We start from the raw sequence: 21,208 nt of genomic DNA, 5'->3' as shown, positions 1-21,208 counted from the left end.
GTAAACATGATCATTAAGGGCTTCTCTGCTCTGTGACACCTGTTTCTGTTATTAGCTCGGTTAAAACCATGATGTCTCTTTAAGAGGACGGAAATTAAAGAGGGGAAGTGAAGTAAGGGGACACTACTTCCTCGCAGCCCTCACAATCAAAACATTATTTGTGCGCAATGGGAGAGTCCGCATCTTCGAAGGGGTGTTTTCTGATCTAACAGTTGACGCACATCGTCGGTAAAGCTGCTCGAACAGCGTTTGTTGCACCATGCTTCAGCTCAACGACGCGGTGGATCCGGAGAGTCCGGGCGCTGCGGTTCTCCACCCTGCAGACACCGAGGAGGGGGTGGAGGTTGCCTTCACGCCGCCGGAGGCCGGACGAAGCCTCGGACACGGAGCCTCCGTGGCCTGTTGCCCCCCGTTACAAACGCTGACTCCTTTTCACGTGCACAACCCCACAATGCAGGCCAAAGTGAAGGACTACTTCGTGTTCAGGGTAAGTTGCAACAACTTGCCTCAATCCACGTCTAGGCCGAAATGTTTAGTTAGACACACAGGAAGGAGTGCATTGCAGTGTGTTGTCAAAAGCACCATCACATACAGGGAGGAACGGGAGGATGGTCTTTCTGACTGACGCTTGTGTGATGCTGATCTCAGCCAGGTACCATCGAGCAGGCTGTGAGCGACATCAGGAGCGTGGCACTCCCTTCTGAGGATGGAGAGGTGCTCAGTGTTTGGCTGCTTGCTGAGTAAGTATCCCAGCAGCATGTGACTGGTTCATTATCAAACGGAAACACGAAGCATCTGCTTGGAGGAGCAGCTGTGATTATTTTTAACCATGCTATTCTGTAAACAGCTGTTTTTACTGTGCTTCACTGTCCCATTTGTCGATTTTGTGTGGGATGTCTACAGAATTGACCACTGGAACAACGAGAGGGAGAGACTTGTGCTTATTACTGATAGGCAAGTGAAACAGTATATATTTTTGTCTCACATTTGAAGACATGTGACTGTCTAACATGTGATATTTGTTGATATCTGTTGCCACTGTTTGACATCTTTTGACCTTGTGTGCAGGTCTCTGCTCGTGTGCAAGTACGACTTCATCAACCTGTTGTGTCAGCAGGTCATCAGGATCTCTCTCAACGCAGTGGACACCATCTCAGTGGGGGAGTTTGAGTTCCCACCCAAATCCCTAAACAAGTACGCCAACATATTTTAGTATGCCATCAGCAAATTAACATTTACTACAACTGTATTAATGCTGCAGCTGTGATTTTTTTGATTAGTTGCACTGCTGTGTTTACTTACAGGAGAGAGGGCTACGGGATTCGTGTCCAATGGGACAAGCGACCTCGGGCTTCATTCTTTAACCGCTGGAACCCCTGGTCCACAGAGATGCCCTACGCCACCTTCACAGAGCACCCCATGGCCCATGCTGATGAGAAGGTGGCCTCTCTTTGCCAGGTATATTCTAATTAAATAAAGCTTTAAAGGCATTTAGAGCAATTTATCTATAGCATTATCTGAAAATCTGAAACTGTCTGCGTGTCCCGTTTGTCTTATTTATTATCGTTATTATTATTTGTCAGTGATGACCACTGGAATAGCAGTTCAGCAGAGATATGACTACATTTTCTCCTTGAGAGCCATTATCATTGCTCAAGTAATGAACTGCCAGCTGAAAAGGCTCACCGTCTTTTATTATTATTCACTTAGGAGCAGCTGCAGGAAATGTTGCTTTTATTCTAGACATCTATACTATGCTGAAGATTTTAGATGGCTGGTGTGGTTTCATGTTTTTCCCTTTACTCTGTCAAGTTGGACAACTTCAGGACCCAGCTGGTGCAGGCAGTGAAGAAAGCCCATAAGGAGCACCCCATCCCCGGTCGAGCTAATGGTGTCCTGATCCTTGAGAGACCCCTGCTCATTGAGACCTATCTGGGTATTATGTCCTTCATCAATAATGAGGCCAAATTGGGTTACTCCATGACTCGCGGCAAGATCGGCTTCTAAAACCAATAGTATCCCCAAGTTACAACAGAGTTCAACCCATCTGTCTGTGTTACACTGTGCTGTGCGAAGACAGCGGTTGCACCATTACTGAAATGTAATGTGCAACCAGTCTGAGTTTAAGTTGTCTATGAGATGCCCACACTTCCTTAAGTTGGTGTCACAGACAAGTGGTCAGCCTGTTATAGGTAAATGATGTGCAGCAGTGCATGGACCATCTACTTGTTTTTTTTTTTTCCCAACTGACCCTTTTATATCAAAGAGCTGCTCACTGATCGGCTGAATCTGTGCAGGACCTCAGGAGTGTATCCTCCATATGATATATGTTGGAGAGAAATGAATCAGTCCATCAGTTTATCACTCTGAACCTGCGGAGTGAGCTTCTCAAAACTAATGTGATGTTTAGATTTTGAAAGGGGCACGCTATCAGTAGGGTTTTTATTGCAGGGTGAGAGCTGAACACAGCACAACGTTCTCAGAGAGTAGTGAGCAGTGTTGCCATAACATTAGCCAGGAATATGTTCCAATGTTTGCTACTTTAGTATGGTTTGAAATGAAGGATTGTATGATTCAGATCACAGTACCATAGTAATAAATGTTAACTTAAAAGGGAAATCCTGATCTTGAAGCTGTTCCAGGAGTTGGATATGTAGTGTTACACTGAAAAGCTCTGGACTCAGCTGTGCTACTTGTGAAAAATATATATGGTATATTCATTTGAGTGGAATAATAATTTACATGTTGTGATCTTCCCCTTTTATTGGTTAACAACGTGCTCTCCATGCTCACATTTGCATCTCTACCACTTGGAGAGTTGGCATTAGTTACTTAAGCTAAAATGCTCTATAGTATGTTCTACATGTTTTATGCAATCACAAGTTGTTTGTAAGTTGCTTTCAGGGTTCTGCAACTTCCTTTTGTTTGTAGGCATACATGAACACACTCTTGTAGCTGTATTAAACTACAGTGGAAATGATGAATGGGTTACAAAATGAAATGTATGCAAACAAAGCTTTGCATCAGTTATTTAACCACATACCATGTGTATCCTGTGAATAGGGTTTATTTTTTAATTAAGCTGTACCCTAACAGCTCATTGTGTTACCAAAGGCCATATTTTCATGCTCAACAATGCCAATGAGTAATTGTATCCCAAAATACCCTTTTCTGTGCGTAACCTGTGCATGTTTCCTGCATCTTGAGTTTGCATGACAGATGTTTTTTTTTTTTAAAAGAATATCCTAAATGGTTTTGTAAGAAATACTTAAGGTTTATTTATCTGCAGCTATTTTAATGCAGTTAATTCATGAATGCTTCTAGAAAAGGAATATTGTTATTAACATGGTTAACTGTTTTTTCTTTAGGGATTTAAAACATGCCAATTCATTGTTACAAACATTGTAGCACAGTAGCCGCAATGGTGAATTATAAATAACTACATGTACTTGTCAGGGCTTCAGCTCTGGTTGTTGTCAAGAACTGCAACAAAGTGATGAGGTTGCAGTAGCTGTATTGTTCAATTTTATAAAAGGGACAGTGTACAGACAATGAACATGCTCCTGAGATATTTAGTACTGCCGATTAATTTGTTATTTGGATTCCTACTGGTATTTCAGTTTGGTCAAAGTGAGTAACTATTACATTCTAGCAGTAATGCGACAATATTTGAATATTAAAGATAATGCTAATAATGCTGATAATAATGCTCATGTGTCATAAAGTATTGCTTAAAAATTGAAAACTGAAACTGTCTCAGTCTCTATTATACCAAACAAACACAAGCACTAATGACTATAGTTTCATTTTTTTTTTTGTTAGATTCACTGGAGATACAGTATGGACATGTATCTGCATGTTACATGGTAAACCCAGTTTTGAGAAAATGAAAGATTTTGTTTTTAATAAGCCACCTTTATTCAAAATAGATGTAAATAACATATAAAGTAGTCAACCTAAGAACACAGTGAAATCTATAAAACTAAAATCTATACAAAAAATACATTTCTATTTTCTCACAGTGCTTGGAACTTGTAGATTTATTTTTTTTAAAAAGTTGTGATATTTATCCACGTCAAGATGCCTGATATGAGAATGTCAGAAAAAAATATAATATAACTGTAAAATGCAGTGAACAGCTACAGATAAATGTGAAGCTGCTCAAAAAGGTGGTCAAGATTTAGAAGAGTGTTCCCACCAGTCTTTTATCATCTTAACATTCCCAGCCAGGTATGTGGCTAAGTTAGCCTGAACTGTGATCCAGTTATTGTTAAGGTCTGTGTTCATGAGTGCGTTACTTGTCCTCCTGATCAGTGTCCATGTAGCACAAACATAGCTGCTCCTTTCCAAGTAGGATCAGAGAATCTCCACTGCAGTGCCAACTTAGTGAGAGGACCTGGAAACCACCTGGCAGAAAGGAGGAATGAGAAAATGTGATGACACTTTCTCACATAAACACAATGAACATTAAAAGAGCAGTAAACAGCAGCAGTGGCTCTTTTAGCAGGCCGTCACTGACAGCCCAGACACACACATCGACAGAATAGGAGATGTCAGGCAAATTTAGAGAGCTACTGTTGGTTAAAAAAAAAAAACAACTAAAACTAGAATAATTAGATTAGAAAATAGAAATTATGGTATGAGAGGCCAATGCCACCATTTGATGCCCTTTTACATAATTTCTGGTGATAATTTATGGTTTCATACACATTACTTAGGTCTTTAAAACTGAAATAATTGCTGGCAATGTGAAAAAGTTGTGCCTGTTTTGTGCAAACTAACCTGACGAGGACATTAGAGTGCATAGCTCTGTCCTACATCTGACAACAATATAACTGAGATGTTTCAGTTGTGAATGAACATGCATGTTACCTTCTGAGGGGACTTGGACAGAAACGCAGCCTGCTGGGGACCAGAGATAAAGTTTGGTGTTGGCTGTGCACAGTGCCAGCCGCGGTCGTCTAGGGTCCCACTGGAAGCAACGCGCGGCCGATGTCTGCTCTAGAACAGCTTCCAGGCTCATCTTCTGCATGTCCCACACCCACACAACACTGGTCATGTTGTCTGCAATCACAGAAACACAGATACGTTCAAGAGCACCCAACCGGTAGAGTCATGAAACAACAGCACTGTAACAAGGAAACGTCAGCAAAATGGTTGATGTTTATTACCAAAATGTGGAACAGCTCGTCTAATATAGTCCCCTCTGAACCAAAATGAATGTAAAAGTGAGCAGCTATAAAGTCTTACCATTTTTGGTGGCCAGATAGCGACTGTCTGAGCTAAATGCCATAAAAGAGACACCAATCTTTGGGTTCGCTCGGTCTGGGTCTGGTTTGACTACAGGAATTTGGACTGGCAGAGGGCAGATCTCATCTGAAGGAAGAAAAAACAAATGAGAGTTTTCAATTGGACATAGTTTGTAATTTGACCTTAGAGCTTTCACATTATATGTATTTTAATAATGGTAAAAGCAGACCTACATTTGCTCTGTGTGTTGAAGAGAGTAGAGCCTATCGTGATGTTGTGTAGCGACAGGTCTTCACTGCCAACAGCTGGCCTTCTCTCCACTTCTTTATACACAGCCTAGAAATAGAATGAACAGTAAGTAATCGAACAGCAGTGTCTTGAGGGTTCATTGTGAGAAATAGAAAATACTCACAGCTTTTGTGTTGTTGATAGTTGCTGGGTGCTCAAATTGCATTATTTTCTTCCATGTGATATGATTGAGGATGCGCACCTGAGGGTTTTATAATCTTTTATAAGTTATTTTGTACTGATTTACAACAGCTCAGCATAAAAATAAAATCATGTTTGAGTTTTTATTGGTTTGAGACTACAACCCCCTCTGAGCCAACTGACAACAGTAGAGATTTGATTTGATATCAATTCTCATTTAAGCATGTGGTTCATACTTTTTCATCATAGCTACCAATGGCCAGGAACTGGCTGCTGGGACTCCAGGTGACAGACTTGACACCCAGCGACCATTCATATGCACTGTAGGTTGAGAGTAATCGTCCATCCAAAGAATACAGTAACACCTTATACTGTGAATAGAAAACATGAAACAATATTATATCAACAATAATATGATGATCATGTTTATGCCCTATTTGGAGAAGTATTTCTCAAGGAAAGGTGAGCATGTGCACAGGCCATTCTTTTCCTCTTACTCAGTTACAAAGGATCAGTGAGTACTACTCTACTTAATGAGACTTTAGAACAGCGACCTCTGCAGTACTTGTAGTTTTGCATTGCTATGTACTTTTTACATAGCAATGCACATGTGATAAACTCTGGTTAATCTCTTATCAAATCTTTAATCTCACCTCTAAACAAGTGTCCCAAACTGCCAGCACACAGCCATTGGGAGACCACTCCAACCCAGCTAGATCCTGTGTCTCAGTCTCAAAATGCTGTAACAGAGTTAAATTAAATACAATGATTTTATGTTATACATTTCTGGAAAACAAAATGAATAAAAGTAACAACACTGAGTTCATAAAACTTATAAAACAAGTCTGTTGTTACTCTCCATGTCAATGACTATATCTACATGACATCTTGAATGGCAGCAATAGCAATTTCACATAATTAATATCCAGAGTCTATACAATGCAAATCATACTACAATGCAAATTATGTTTGAGATTACAACATATATATTTATATTACTGAATAAATAACCATAAATATGAAAGATCCTAAAACCACTTACCCTCAGTAAATGCCAGTCATCACAAACAAATACACTAATGTAGTCTTTGCAATCACGGCGTTCAGCCAAGGCCATATAGCAGCCATCTCTGCTGAAATCTATCCCTGTGGGTAAAAGCTGAAATTTTATGGGCAGTCACTTGTGGTATAAACTCACAAGAATAGGAATGACACTTTTCCAAGTAGAACTAAAAAAAATACTAAATTATCTGTATTATAAAATAATATAAAAACAAGCATTAGTTAGGTTTCATGCTTACACTTTACATGACAGTATAGTAAGGTTCAGCATCAAGTTGTTTTTCTATCTTTGATCAAAGTATTTTTATCTATTGTCTAAAAAAAGCTACGATAAATTTAAAAAACTTAACATGTAACCTCATGGTTTCAAAAGGTTACATATTTTAGCCAATGTAAATATTTAAGACTTGGCACAGACAAATTGCTATCATGGCCATATTATTTATATGTCAACTGTGAGTATAAATGGGTCACAAAAGGGCATAGCATTGCATGCATAAAATGGGAGAGTCACAGACAATCATTTTTCCCCTAGTTGCTGACAGGCCAGTTATGACGAGCATGCTCCATTTACTGAAGAGGGGCACAGCTGTCAGCATACCCAGGGTCATGCCACAAGGTAAAGAACAGCATGTGATTTGTGGGGCATGCTGAGGCCCTCAGTACACTGGCCCTGTCCTCAGGTACCCCTGATAATCCAGATAAACTCATAAGGCATGAGACAATAAATAAAATAAAATCATTCTCATACTCACCTTTCTGACATGCTTTGGGATACTTGATGTAAGACACAGCTTTGGTGCACAGGGACCAGACAGTGATTCTCAACTATCAATTCACCAGTAGAGAGAAGGGCAAAAACGGTGGATTGTTATAACTTTGTGAACACCATAAAAGCAGACAGTGCAAAGTACATAAATACATCCAAGACAGTGAACTTAGAGTAATACCTGACGTATACAATATCCCCGAAATGTCAGTGTGAGGTCTATTCACTCACTAGATATCTGCAAGAAGACCTAGACTTAACTAACGCTGTGATCTAGTAAGTGCTGCATATGTTGACTCCATGTCAACAGCAACCTATTAATAAGAGGTCAACCATGCCACTAGACCAATGAGGTATCTAAATGCTACTCTACGCCCAAAGACTTGTCCATCAACTGAGCAGAACCAGAGTACAGTCCAGGCTGTAGTGGCCCATTGTGCCCTTTTAATGGCTGTGGACAGAGGGCCTTATGTCTTTAAAGAGGTCTGTAATAAATCTCTGTGAGGGATATGAGACACTGACAAGGCATTTATCCACCATTAGATGGATAGTCCTATAGGACTGTGAGTAAAAGGTTGCCTGTGGACTTCCCCATGGGATGAAAACAAACAGTGTCAAGAAAATGTATGTGACCCTCGAAGTTAACTTTTGAAATTGTCTTTCTAAGTTGACCTTCTGAGCTCCCTCTTTTTCAAGGTATCATTAAAATTAACATATGCTTCTTATGAATAGCAAAATGTTTGTTTATACCAACGCTAGCCCACACCTCACATCGTGAATTTCACTGCATGTTTAAGAGTAACAGTTACTGACAGGGATCAAAAGGGATTATACAGATTAAATTAGAACAAGTGCACACATTTAATTAACAGAGCCAAGACTTCACAATACATAGCAGGAACATAGAACCAGTTCACTTAGTAGCCAAGATCTAATATTAGACATGTACACTGCTACAAGTGTTGCAAATTAACAGCAAGTTGTGAGCATTCACACAAATGACACAGTGTCAAAGCATAACTATCTGGCCACAAGTTGGCATAAGAAACCACATGTATTAATACTCAGTTAAGACAGCCATCACTTGAATACCTATCACTTCCTCAGAACTGATGGCAACAAAAGTAGTGGGCACTCAGCCAGCACAGCAGCATATTTTTCACCCAACCAAAAGCATGTTGCTCCTCAGAAAGAAGCAGCAAAAGACCGTTTTTTGGACACTTTTAGAGAGCTGTGGTCTGTATCAATGTGCAGTTGTGTGTTCACACAGGGTTTTTTGCTGTTGTTAACAATAACAGGCCCAGAGTGAATGCATTAATTTACATATTGTAAACTTACTCATAGATCATTCTACATGCATTCCTTTTACTTACACAGTATGGAAAACAAATTAACTTCAACAGAAATGACAATTTACATATGAAACAAACTGAATTGAACTACTATTTATTTCCACAGTGTTTCCTCAAAACCAATGCCTGCAGACACACACTATGACACTTTATTATAGCCTCATACAGTATTGTTGTGTATCATTCCACCTCAAATAAGGCACAGAGTATTGTTACACAATTCAGAGAAAATATGCTGTACTACTTTGAAACTCCTGGTCAGATGGCTATCATAAAAATAATGACTGATTATTTAAGGAATCTTTTGGCAATGAAAATTAGGCTTATAATTCATGTATGCTGAATTTGAGAATGTGCAGAGCTCAAGTGTCATATGAAGCGAAGGCATATCATAGTGTTAGACAGATAGTCAGATAGATATTTAAACTGGGCCAAGTCTGTCACCTAACTGGGCTGGAGTGTCAATCTGTCTGCTTGGTCAAGACATCCAGCTGTGTATACCCTGTAATAACACTGCTCTGCATGCTTCCTGGGCATCCCCTCAGACATGGTGCCATGGCAACACATATCAACACTGGTCAAACACAAACACTTCTTGGATGCCTTGAACCCACCACATAGTGGATGTTAAAAGATCAAGACCTGAAAGGCAATGTAACTTTAAACTGGAGGAGGAAGGGTAGGATGAGGAAAATAGGTGGGAAATGCTTTTCCATGTGAGGTGGTATGCAATAAGATCCTTAGTCAGGAAAGCTACACTACTAAAGAAGTATCCTCGCCCAAAGGTGAGCAACAGCTTCGAAATGAGGGCTAAGGACTTACAGTTGGTGTGAAAAGGCAAAAATTAACTATGACAGCCGTTTTTTATCATCCAGTGATGGAAAAAAAATACAATTACATCTGTGCCAGGGTTAGCTTAACTGCAACAGGGTTACCAGTACATAACGTGGCTTTTGCAAAGCCTTTGGGGCTGCTGTTGTACAGATGAAATTCATTTCTGTTTGCAAGTATTCATAACAAGAAAACCACAGAATTACGGAACATTCCCAACAGAGTAGTCTATGAGCAACTTGATAACTACGATTGACTGCAGACTAAAGTTAATGACAGCACCCTCGAATAAAACCTATCAATCAGCCATTCTTGTTGCGCGCCTACGCTAGTGCAAGAGAATGGGCAAGTGTATTTGATGCTATATAGGCCTATCTGTCAGCAGAGGATTAGACTGTAGGCATTCCACCTAGGAAGTCATCTCAAACCAATATAGCTTTTTTTCTCCTGTTACAGCCTCATGATTCTACCAAGGAACTGGAGCCTCTAGCAGCCCACACATAGTTATGGATGAACTACTGTCCCATGATGCAGTGCAGCAGCTGCCTACAACTGCAGTTTAGTCCGGTAGCATTGTTGCCAACAATGCTACATGTTAGCAAGGCTCCAGCAATACTGGCCAAAAATGTTATTGCTAATCCGATCCCAACAATGTAAAAACCATTAGAGAAGTCAAGCTCAATGATGTCCTTGGCTCGAGTTTTTCCACCCTCAGTTTATCACCCCTCAGCTGGTAAACACGGATTAACATGGATGTGCGAGTGGCATTTTGTGAGATCCTAAGATAAACGATCGGAATTCAAATAGGAGACAACCTGCGTGAAGTCTCACAATACATAGGATAGGTTTCAGCAATGTGACTTTCTATTAAATCTGGGACATGGCGCCATCCCATATTTTGAAACAGCTGTTCTCTTCCAAAAACAAAGTAGTTCTATGTTCAAGCCCTTAAGGAAGAGCTAAGGAGCATTTCTAGCTGGGTGGGGGGCGGTGATCACCTGCAGTTTGTCTAGTGCTGCCAATTAAACTTACACATAAACATTATAGCTAACAAACTATTGTGTGGGTCCAAATTTCGTACAATCTAAAGTTATAATGTCTGGGATTTATATTAAAATAAATAAATAAATAATCACATAGACAACCAAGCACACAGACAGCTAAGCAGATTAACTGACACACAGACAAACACACACAGAGGCACGATCCGCACCACAGACAGCTGTTCCTAAACAAGTTAATATAGCAGGCTGTTTATGAGTGGAGCTGAAATTCAAGCCTGACACGAACACCCGTCTGACATACCCTTAATGAAATCTTGGGCTGGGGTGAAGGTAAGTTCAGTGGGCCCCTTGGCAATGTGGCAGCGATTGCCTACTTTCCCTCTGTTAAATTAGTTATCCAACATAAACAATAAAAAGATGCTTGATAGGCCCCGATCAGACATTGCTTTATTGGTAATTTTTTGTAACTGTTTTCAGTGAGAGCGAAGTGTTTCGTTGCATTGCTGAATGTCACATTATAACTGTCCGAACTCAACCTAAAATACAGTGACCATCACCCTTTGGCGTAAATTGTGTAGGAATCATCACATAAGGCAGTGCAAGGCACCTTATTTACTGCAACCTGCAAAAATGTTCTGTCTGATCAGAAGATGTTGTGACATGAACATGTCATTGTTAAAACATGAAAATGAAAAAGTCATTTTAATAATCTGACCGTAACTATTGCTGCTTGGTTGCTCTATAGTGTTTACTCAGAGCTCTTGACCACTGATATTGATTTGTAGAGGCCTGCTTATAAAAAAAATTCAACTCCATTCCTACTTCGACTTAAAGATTAGAGCAAATTAAACAAAGCAGTATCAAACATAATTATTGGAGCAGCTGCTAGCATTAGCACAGGATGACTTATATCAATAAACAATGAAAACTAATATCTCAGAAGTCAAGAAAGTCAACATATGACTATATGTGTATAAAATATCTGTTGATCAAATATTTGTTGCAGCAAAACTTCACAACAGGAATGAATCAAAACTCCTTTTACATTTAAAAATAATTTATATTTGATATTAATAATTTTATTAATTTGTGTGCTCAAAAACATGACCTCATATCAAGTTGCACTCAGACCTAATACATACTGTTTTATGCAGATATCATATATGTATCCATAACAGAGAAGGCTCCATTCTTTTCATTTATTTTGGAAGATGCAGACAGACACAAAGCAGACATGCCACAGACGCTTGCACTCCCTGTACCCTTCTCCAGACCAGACACAGTTGTGAGTTGGACCACAACACCTGTCAAATGATTCCTGGAGTCAGGAATCATTTGACAGGTCATATTCCACATGGCCCAAGAGTAGCTGCTATTTCTTCTGACCACTTATAACCCATGCATGCATGTATGTACAAGAATTTCATTTTCCAAATGTAAAATCTATTGGTCAGCACATATTGTGATTATAGTCATTTCAAACTAATTTAACGATCCAACTGTATTTGTATTTGTATCTGTTAAAAAAAATGTATTACTTTGTCAGTGGCCTACAACACATGTACATTCAGAAGATGACCAACCAGCCCAACTCAGGTGAAGTTAAGTTCAGATTTCCCACTGCATAATACTGATTTTATTTTTGACATTATTTTAATTAGAGTGTTGCTATATTCTACAGGCTTATTATCTGTTCAAATGACTACATTACAGTAAGTCATACAGCCCAGTTTTCTTGTATGCAACATTTCCAAAATAACCTTCTTTTCATCCTTTGTTTCCAAAGTGTGACCTCTTGATATCACTGCATTAAGTCAATTTTTAAGTCAGTTTGTAGATTGACTGCTTTTATATTTAAAATTTGAGCACTAAATTTTCCTTCAATGTTATTCTACTTTTACGTTTACTGTCAATATTAAAAGGGACCCACTGCCGAAGCAAAATACCAGACCTACATCAGAAGAACATGTACACATTCCACCTGTGTACCAGAGGCACTTGAGACCCATGTATGACAGGACGCTAACAGGAGTGGAGCTATGAAATCAGGCTGAATACATGCAGCAGGTGGGGGAGCGTAGGACAGTCAAGAAAGGCTCTGGTGTCTGGCTATTTTCAGGTCCCCTTTCCTTGTGGGCCAGCAACAGTTGAAACCAGACAAGCATATGCATAAACACACTTCTCTGCGCATGAATGCATGCACACGTACAACTTCACACTTACATGGAACTCAGTGGTGTTGAGAATGTGACGTCCATCTGGACTCCAGCGCGAGGAGACTAGACCTATTGAGCCCTCATCAATCTTACAGTGCCAGTCCGGCTGTTCAAGAGACCAAACCTGCAAAGGAAGACAGATAGAAAAGCGAGTGTGACAGAAGAACAGCAATTATCCATCACTGATGACATCCCTCACAGGCATTCTGTATCGGCCTAAACTTTATTTCAAACTGTAAGAAACACCTAAGAGTCAGAAACCATGAAAGACTGGCACTGGATACCTCTTCAAAGGTAAGGGACTTCTACTGTGATGCAGATGAAAATGACTATACTAGCATCCAGAAATGTATAGAAGCATTAACACAACTGCTGTGAACTGTAAAAAATAACTTGCTGTAGATCAGTTAAAAGGCATGTAAGAAATAAACAGTACGGTATCAGAAAAAAAAAATCATCAAAATCATTTTTTGTATCCATTTAATTTCAAATGGTAGCATCTTCATCTCAGATATCTGCTGCGCATCACTTTATATCTTATGTATGGTTTACATGTTTAAATAATGGTGCAGCACTACTGAACAATATGACAATCAAACCAAATGTATATACATTGATGTAAAGTACTAATCAACAAAGTTAGACGATCTTTGCATATTTCAATCCTTGTATTTCAGAAAGTAGGTCTACTGAAAAGTCACAAGTCAAGCTGCCATAATAACTTACTCTGCTAACCTAACCTTTCCAATGTTAGGCATTCCTTAAACTAAGTGTCTGTGTGCTGTCCTCCTGTTGAGCCTAAAGAAGCTGTCTGACATAACAGTTCATCCATAAAGTTCATATCAAAATACATGTAAGAGTTAATTTTTACAAGTTTATTGTAAAGGACAACAAGATAAAAATCCAATTTGGACTGCTCCCAATAACTATCTTTGCTAATTTTACTTTTATGATCAATTAATCGTTCATCAGTGTATGGACACAGACAGTGATCTCTGTCCTTACATTCTAAAACATACAAACAAACATAACGGAAACATTTTACCATACATTACTTTAATCTCTGTAGATTAAAAGAAAAAAATTGAAGTTACAAAAATCTAAATATACATAATTCATGGCTACTTATTTCTCTCTAGCAAATTATAGGCCTATCAAAATGTAGAACACCAATTAATTTATGAATTAGTTAATTTCTCTGAAAATATGCTATAAAACTAAATAAAATGCTAATTCAGATTTTGAGTGCACTAGCAGTAATCTAGTATTTTTGTTCAACAATACAGTATAACAAATACCATATTTTAATTATGTAAGAAATCATTTTTGTTGCCAATTCATTTCTCAATTTATGAGTTAGTTTGTTGTTTAATCCATAAAATGGCAAAAATAATACACTCAGTAAGGGTATATGGAGGACCACAATGGAAATAAGCCTTCAGGCTTTCTTCTTTTAATGTTTTACATTATAACTGCTGTTAATCTGTTTGACTCATCAAATAAATTAATTTATTCATTCAGTCATGCAGTGGAAGAGATGTCTTCCTCTTGCTTAAACTGTCCAACAAATACTAAAGGCAAAAACATATGAAAGATTCTCTCATTAACTTAGCAGTTAATTACTCATACCAGCACTAGCTGTATAAAGAACAGAGTAAGAGCAACTGCAACCAACCATAAAAATACCGACATTGCCCCTTTCCCATAATCTACCTGTACCAATCCTCTCTTGTACATAGCACAAAGAATATAGAGAGAGTCAGAAGACCAGTCCATGTGGGATATCTGGTCCAGGCAGGTGTAGAGCTGCAGGATTTGCAGGGTGCTCATGTCTCGCACCACCAGCCTGTACTGCACACAGGTAGCCTGACGAGTACAGCCAAAGACACAAGACTTCTATTATTAAAAGCATTTATTCTAATTATTCTTATTCAATACACTGCATGATCTACAATGATAAACTTGAGTATGCATTTGAAAAAACGAAACCACTTACCAAATATTTCCCATCTGGGGAAACTTTACAAAGTTGGTTGGATTGCTTGAAAACCTCTGAGAAATTCATCTCACGATCACGTGTTCCTGCACAGGGAGAGTTTATCCTGATTTTTTTCCAAACCCCTGCTGAGTTTCTTTATCGCTTTAACTTCATGAGAGATGGACTGTTTCTACTCAAGGGGTAGCTTCCAAATATGAACACGTGATGGCGCCATAAGTCAAGTAAATGCATAAGCGTCACACAGTTAACTTACACATTGCATACAGATATTTTATAAAGCAAGTGATTAACTTTATATGAAGTCATTATTTACTTCAGTATGATTTAATTTAGCCGTTTCAAAATAGCAGTAAGAGCTACAGGTTGCTAACTCCGTTAGCCCAGCTTTTTGACTCGAACAAAACAAAATAAAAGGACAAGTATATCAAGTCTAAATAAGAAGTTCATTAACATTTTAGTCGCTTGCTTCTAATATCCGCTGAACAAGTTGGAGCCAGAATACAGCGAGAAGCCGAAACTAGCTAAATGCTAACGATAACGTTAGCAGTCTACCTGAGCGGATAGCATATGACGCTACTAGCATCTTAGCAGGTAGCGTTAAGTTGGCTAACGTTAACCCTCACGATATTAAGACTAGTTGTTAAAACCCACCTTAAATCTTGATTTCGTGTTGTGTTGTTAAATATAAAACAGGTGCAAAAAGCCCCACAAACAGCTTAGCAAAGTCTTTTCTTCACATGATTGTCTTCAAGGCACAGAGGTTGTTAATCTAACTGTTAACTGCTGCTAGATTGTTTGTATGAACGGGTGACGACATGCAGGAACCGTCCAATGAGCAGCTGTCTCCAGCGCTCTGCCTTCTGGGAAATGCAGTTTATTTTTAGTGATTCATCTTTTTTCGGCATGAGCGTGAACGTGTGCGTGTTTAACAAATTAATAAAGACAAAAAAAGATATTTTTGCTATTAAAAGCTAACGAGCTGAAAAGTGTTAAATGTCTTAGAAATGTATAATATTATCACAGCCTAAAGTATATTCCACTCATCAGGTAATCTATCATATTTTTAATAATGGTTACGGTTTCGATTTAGGTTTTATTGATATAAACCATCTTCTGGTCTACGTAGGCCTACAAAACAATTACATTTAGTTTTTTATATGTCCACTACTCCTGTGTTAAGGGGAGAGGGTTTCCCGCGGATGTGCGCCCAAACCGCGCTACCGCCTCCTCACTTCTTCCAGCCCCAAAAGCGCTTCACCTCCTCCTGAGGTCTCCTTCAGCAAAGCGCACGCTTCCCTGGACAGCATGCAATTCAGTTTTCCTCCTGATACCTCGCAGTTGCTTCTGCGAAAAGTCAATCATCTCTGACCTCCGTTATCGTACTTTAAATTCAGTCGATTTTTTAGTTTAGTTGTTTTTGCTGTTTTGTTTTTGTTTGTTTTTTTATGGAGCGTCACTCTCTTGGCATGTTCGATAATAAAAAGGCAGGTGCTCCGCTCAACATAGTCCCTGGATGTTTGGATTGGAATAATACTAACCTTCAGGTGCGTTGATTCTTTTTAATTCATAATATGGGTAATGATTTAGCTATTTTTATGAAGGCCTTCCAGTTTGTGGCATGTGTTTTGCAAGCTTACAGGACAAGATAGCCCTGGACGTCCTGGAGAAATGGCTATAGCTGGGTTTTTAAAAAGTCCCTATTTTAAATTTGCTCTGCTGATTCTGTAGAATTGATTTTGATGTTCATCGCAGATTGCGTAATGGTTTGTTAAGGATCAGCATCAGGCCGATATAAATGGCAGTAGATTACGCCTCCCTATAATAAAAATCAGTAAATAAAAACGTAGGCGTTAGAAATAACTGCTGCACAATAGACAATTGGCTGCTTTTTTCAATTGATACAAGCCTGTGTATATGTGAAATCAAAAACAATAAGCGTAAAAGCCTTCAACCTTCACAAACGCTGAGTTATTATTTTACATTACTACTGTATTTTCACTAATATTGGCCTCATTTTAAGAAAATTTAGAGCTTCGATTAGAGGTAAAAACAATGATCAATGAACCCAACACCTGGTTCTTTGAATCCTCTTCTTTGAATATGTCACTTAGGTCTGAAGAGAATAGAAACTACAACAATTTTAAAATTAATTTCTTCTCAGATGGGACTGTGCATTATCCTGTATAAAACGGCCCCATGGGAAGGCAGCATGTGTGTGTATGTGTGTGTGTGTGTGTTGTCATGGGTGCCGTAACCCTGGAGTGGAGACACAAAGTAGAGAGACAGGTGAATATCAGAGAATCATAACGTCAAACTCAGAGGGATGAGGTGACATTTATGGTGAAGAACCAGCAGAGGCCGTGCTTCACAGAAACTCGGGGGCTCCTGCGGTTTAGGCCTCCGCTGATAGAAGGAAGGAAGGATGTGTTCATGAAGAATATTTAAAACACATACATAATGTGAATGTCTGTGATCAATATGGGACTCAACTGTGTCACACGATTATTGGTTATTTGAAATAATCATATAATGTTTGCAGATGCATTTTGCCTTTGTGCGTTGCGCAGACCGTCTGTGATTGTGCGGGGCCTACAGGCTACACTTTCCTCAGAGGCTATTCATGGTTTTTCAGCCTTATTAAAAACTGAAATGACGTGTACGTGTTCTCTATTGTAGATGTAAAAAAAACACGTAGACAGAATATTATCAGTGTATTATGAGTGTATTTCTGGTCAGGGATCGACAGTAAGTCGCCCCGTGACGCAGGCTAAGTGAAAAAGTCGTCTGTATCCTGGTGGAGTGCCAATTAAGCCAAGTGCAGGAGCAGAGCTCTGAGGTTTGTGGTCTTCTCTGTCTATGTGCTGCTCGTCCCGCACTGGCGCTTTGTCAGATCCCCTGTGCGCACACATGCGCCGCTCTGGGATCTGACGAGGCGGCTCTGGAGGACGAGCTGGGATTTGGTGCCGGTTTCTGCGGCGGCAGCCACCCCGGGAACAGCGGGAACCTGCAGCTGCACGACTCTATAATCCCAAATTAAAAAGGTTTAAAGTGATAAAATCCCATTTTTAAAAAAACGAGCTCAAAAGTGTGTTGTGGCTACGAGGAACAACAGAAAAGAACAAACGGCCTTTGTTCAACATATCAATGAACCTGTTGACTAAACTGAATATCTTCAATCGATTCAGTACGGTGCAAAGTGAAAAGACCCCTGTTGTGTAGAGATAATGTTACAGTAAGGAACAATCAAAACGGACACAGGGTCGCTTTTACGCAAACAAAAATCTATTTGGAGAAAAAGTCCTCAGAGCCCATACCTGCAGCCAGATCACCAACTCCAGTGGAAATGTTTATTCTGGTTTGCTGCAGCCTGCACCTTTGCCACAGTTTTTCCTTCAGAGGGGTTACTAAGGAGATGTGACGTGTGATGTGATCGGGCTACAAACTTTGGGACGACCAAATGTGCGCGACATGGTTTGTTGTGTTGGATTCGTCTTTATTAGCCCACTTTAAACTGGATAGGAGATGGAGGACAGAGACGTCTCTCTGTCAGCTTTCAGCGGTAGGCTTGCACTCCATTTGATGTGAAGTTAGGACTAATTTATTTATTTATCACCTCGGAGGAGGCAAACATTTAAAGAGGCCCTCTTGTTTCCCTCGAAGCTACAATTCGTGTCATTTTTTATAAGAGATAAAGAGATGGTTCAATAATCCATCTCTACTTCTGCGCTGTTTTCTTTGTCCATAATGTCTGGACACATCTCTGGTTGGAGTACAGGGCATTGTTATTTTGAGAGAGAGGCGGAGGTGATGTTTGTGACTTTGTGGAGAGGATGGAGGACTCGTCTGTGAGCGAGACGGTGATGAGGCGCAGGTCTGGGCACGCCCAGGCTCCCTGACACCCCGGGTCATCCCTTTGGGAACATTGGTGTGATCACACCTGAATGAGTGTGTGTGTGTGTGTGTGTGTGTGTGTGTGTGTGTGTGTGTGTGTGTGTGTGTGTGTGTGTGTGTGTGTGTGTGTGTGTGTGTGTGTACGAACTGCTTCTTCTCTTGAACATCGACTGTAGAACTGTCATATCTTATACACAACTGTATGAGATATCAGAATATTTGGGGAAGTGACTTCTTTCCACATGTCCAAAGTTTTACCATTACTCCTATTCTAAATATTACTCTCTGTGTGTGTGTGTGTGTGTGCTCTGCAGAGTGATCTGCCCCTCACCAGACTACCTATCCTCTAAGATGTCCCAATCCACTGTTACTGAGGAAGGAGGCACCTTCGAGCACCTGTGGAGCTCCCTGTGAGTGGAAACGCCTTTTGATGATTTAAATTTCCCATGTGATCAAATATATATTCAAAAATCATCTAAACCTAAAAATATGTAATGTACAACCACACACTGCAATCAGCTAAAGCATCACTCTACCAGCATAAAGAGTGCTTTATTTCAATCTGATAACATTTACATGCAATTAATTGTGTAGCCTGTATTGCTTTTTAAAATCTTTTTAAAATGTTGGCTAACATTTTGGAACATTTTAAATTGTATTGACAATTTTACTGTATAAACATAAAAAAAAATAGAAGAAGCTGAATCAAATTAACTCAATAAACCCTAATGTTTCACTGCAGTTTTAAAGTAACAGTAACAGTAGTTGTAGCTTTATCTTTACCAGTACTTTGGGATGTCCTTTAGGAAATTGCTGAATAAGAATCCAAAATTTAAAACAACATCTAGTCCCAAAATATAGTTTAACATTTGAAAAATAATGTGCAATGATAATTTATTTTAGTCATTGGTCCTTGATCGCCTCGTAACCCTGTTGTTGTTATGTGTTCAAAGGGAGCCAGACAGCACGTACTTTGAGCTGCCCCCAGGTAGCCAGCCAGGTGAGCGGCCACTACCATCTACCAGCACCCCAGGGAGCCACCGCAGCGCTGCCGATGTATCCTTGGACGTTTACCACATGAGGGACATGAACGACAACGTAATGGTAGGAACACAGGTTCCATCGCAGTTCAGTTTGGATCTTTGTTATCAGTCTTTACTTTTTAATATGCAGCAACTTATTTTTGTGTAGAAGTGTCAACCCCCCCCCACACACACACACACCTGCACACACACACACACACACATATCTTTTCACATTTCATTTGTTGTATCCTTTCATTTTTTCCCTCCTGTGTCGAGGAGATTCCCTCCTATGTGGATTCCCTCTCCTCTGCAGCCTTTTCCCTCTCTCTATTTCCCTGCTGGGCAGCCTGTAGGGACTGTGAAGTGATGTGTTGGGGGAGGGCTAATTAAACCCCAAGCTAGGACCCCTTGCTGCTCTACTGTAGAGCCATCTGTAGGCTGGGGTGTGTCTGTGTGCATTAACAAATGTGCACATATGTTTGCAGGTGTGTGCTCCTTCATCTCCTTTAACTACAATGTAGTTAGAGGACAGAAACTTCATACTGCAGCAAAACTTTTTAATTAGGAATAAATATATTTTTTTAAGTTCATATAAAATTACTAATATTATTATTATTACTTTAAAAATGCTATTCTTCTTTTGATGGTATAGGTTAGGGAGTTCTTGCAGGACGACACAGTGTTTATCTTGTTACACTTTTTCCTACTGGCCATATCTGTCTTTCAGATACGATATCAGCAGTCACTCCTAAACACATCCATGTTCCCTTCCCCTTCAGATCTGTAATATTGGTAGGATCTAATCTTTAAGAGGGCAAGCCTGGGCCTGCCTGGCTGGTTAATGAATAGTCATGACAGAAAAAAGGGGGCGGAGAGAAGATTTGTTGTTAGATGCAAGGAAAGTAGAGGAGGCCCAGTCAGGCAAGGGAAACAAGTGGAAGAGAAGAGAGACAAGACGTCTCCTGTACCCTCCATCATGTCCTGCTCCATGGGGGTGTCTGCTTGGTGTGGACGTCTCGACTCTTACAGTCCCACTTGACCACAGTAAGTCCTATGAGAGCTGGGTCACAGAGACATCGTAGAGACACCTCAACTTATCTTTCAGAAGCCTTGAGATGCTGTGTGGTGTGGTAAGTGTGCACGACTTAGGTGTTTGGCCTATTCAGGACTTTTTCTTGTTTGATGAACTGGTCTTACCGAACTCGAGATGTAATGAGTTGCAGAACGTGGAGTATTACTTGTATGACTCGGTTGTAATGTTGATGAACTCACCTTTAGTTTGGGGTCACTGTCATCAAACAGATGACAGAGTGAAGCTGTTCTCTTATGACTCGTAATGCTATTCCTCTGGGAGGACATTGACATTCGAATGCTAAGTCT

General features: G+C 39.7%; 2 protein-coding genes across 2 annotated transcripts; one reads left to right on the top strand and one right to left on the bottom strand.

Annotated features, from left to right (window-relative positions):
- The first annotated feature begins 119 nt into the window (after positions 1–119).
- Positions 120–2,981, top strand: tprg1l (tumor protein p63 regulated 1-like). Its single transcript, XM_026367331.1, has 6 exons — positions 120–487; positions 649–740; positions 904–954; positions 1,069–1,194; positions 1,305–1,458; positions 1,813–2,981. The coding sequence occupies exons 1-6, from the start codon at positions 260–262 to the stop codon at positions 2,005–2,007; spliced, it is 846 nt and encodes a 281-aa protein (XP_026223116.1). The 5' UTR covers positions 120–259; the 3' UTR covers positions 2,008–2,981.
- On the bottom strand, positions 2,243–15,728 carry wrap73 (WD repeat containing, antisense to TP73). The gene is made up of 13 exons (XM_026367326.1): positions 15,564–15,728; positions 14,910–14,995; positions 14,627–14,779; positions 12,921–13,037; positions 7,497–7,569; positions 6,722–6,825; positions 6,333–6,419; positions 5,916–6,050; positions 5,663–5,740; positions 5,484–5,586; positions 5,251–5,376; positions 4,873–5,064; positions 2,243–4,407 (listed from the first exon to the last, which is right to left on the bottom strand). The coding sequence occupies exons 2-13, from the start codon at positions 14,976–14,978 to the stop codon at positions 4,295–4,297; spliced, it is 1,350 nt and encodes a 449-aa protein (XP_026223111.1). The 5' UTR covers positions 14,979–14,995; positions 15,564–15,728; the 3' UTR covers positions 2,243–4,294.
- Between the last annotated feature and the right edge of the window lie 5,480 nt (positions 15,729–21,208).

This window comes from Anabas testudineus, chromosome 7, assembly GCF_900324465.2.
Source record: "Anabas testudineus chromosome 7, fAnaTes1.2, whole genome shotgun sequence".
In the NCBI taxonomy this organism is placed as follows: Eukaryota; Metazoa; Chordata; class Actinopteri; order Anabantiformes; family Anabantidae; genus Anabas; species Anabas testudineus.
The sequence above is the reverse complement of the archived record's forward strand: the minus strand, read 5'-3'. Positions and strand labels throughout refer to the sequence as shown.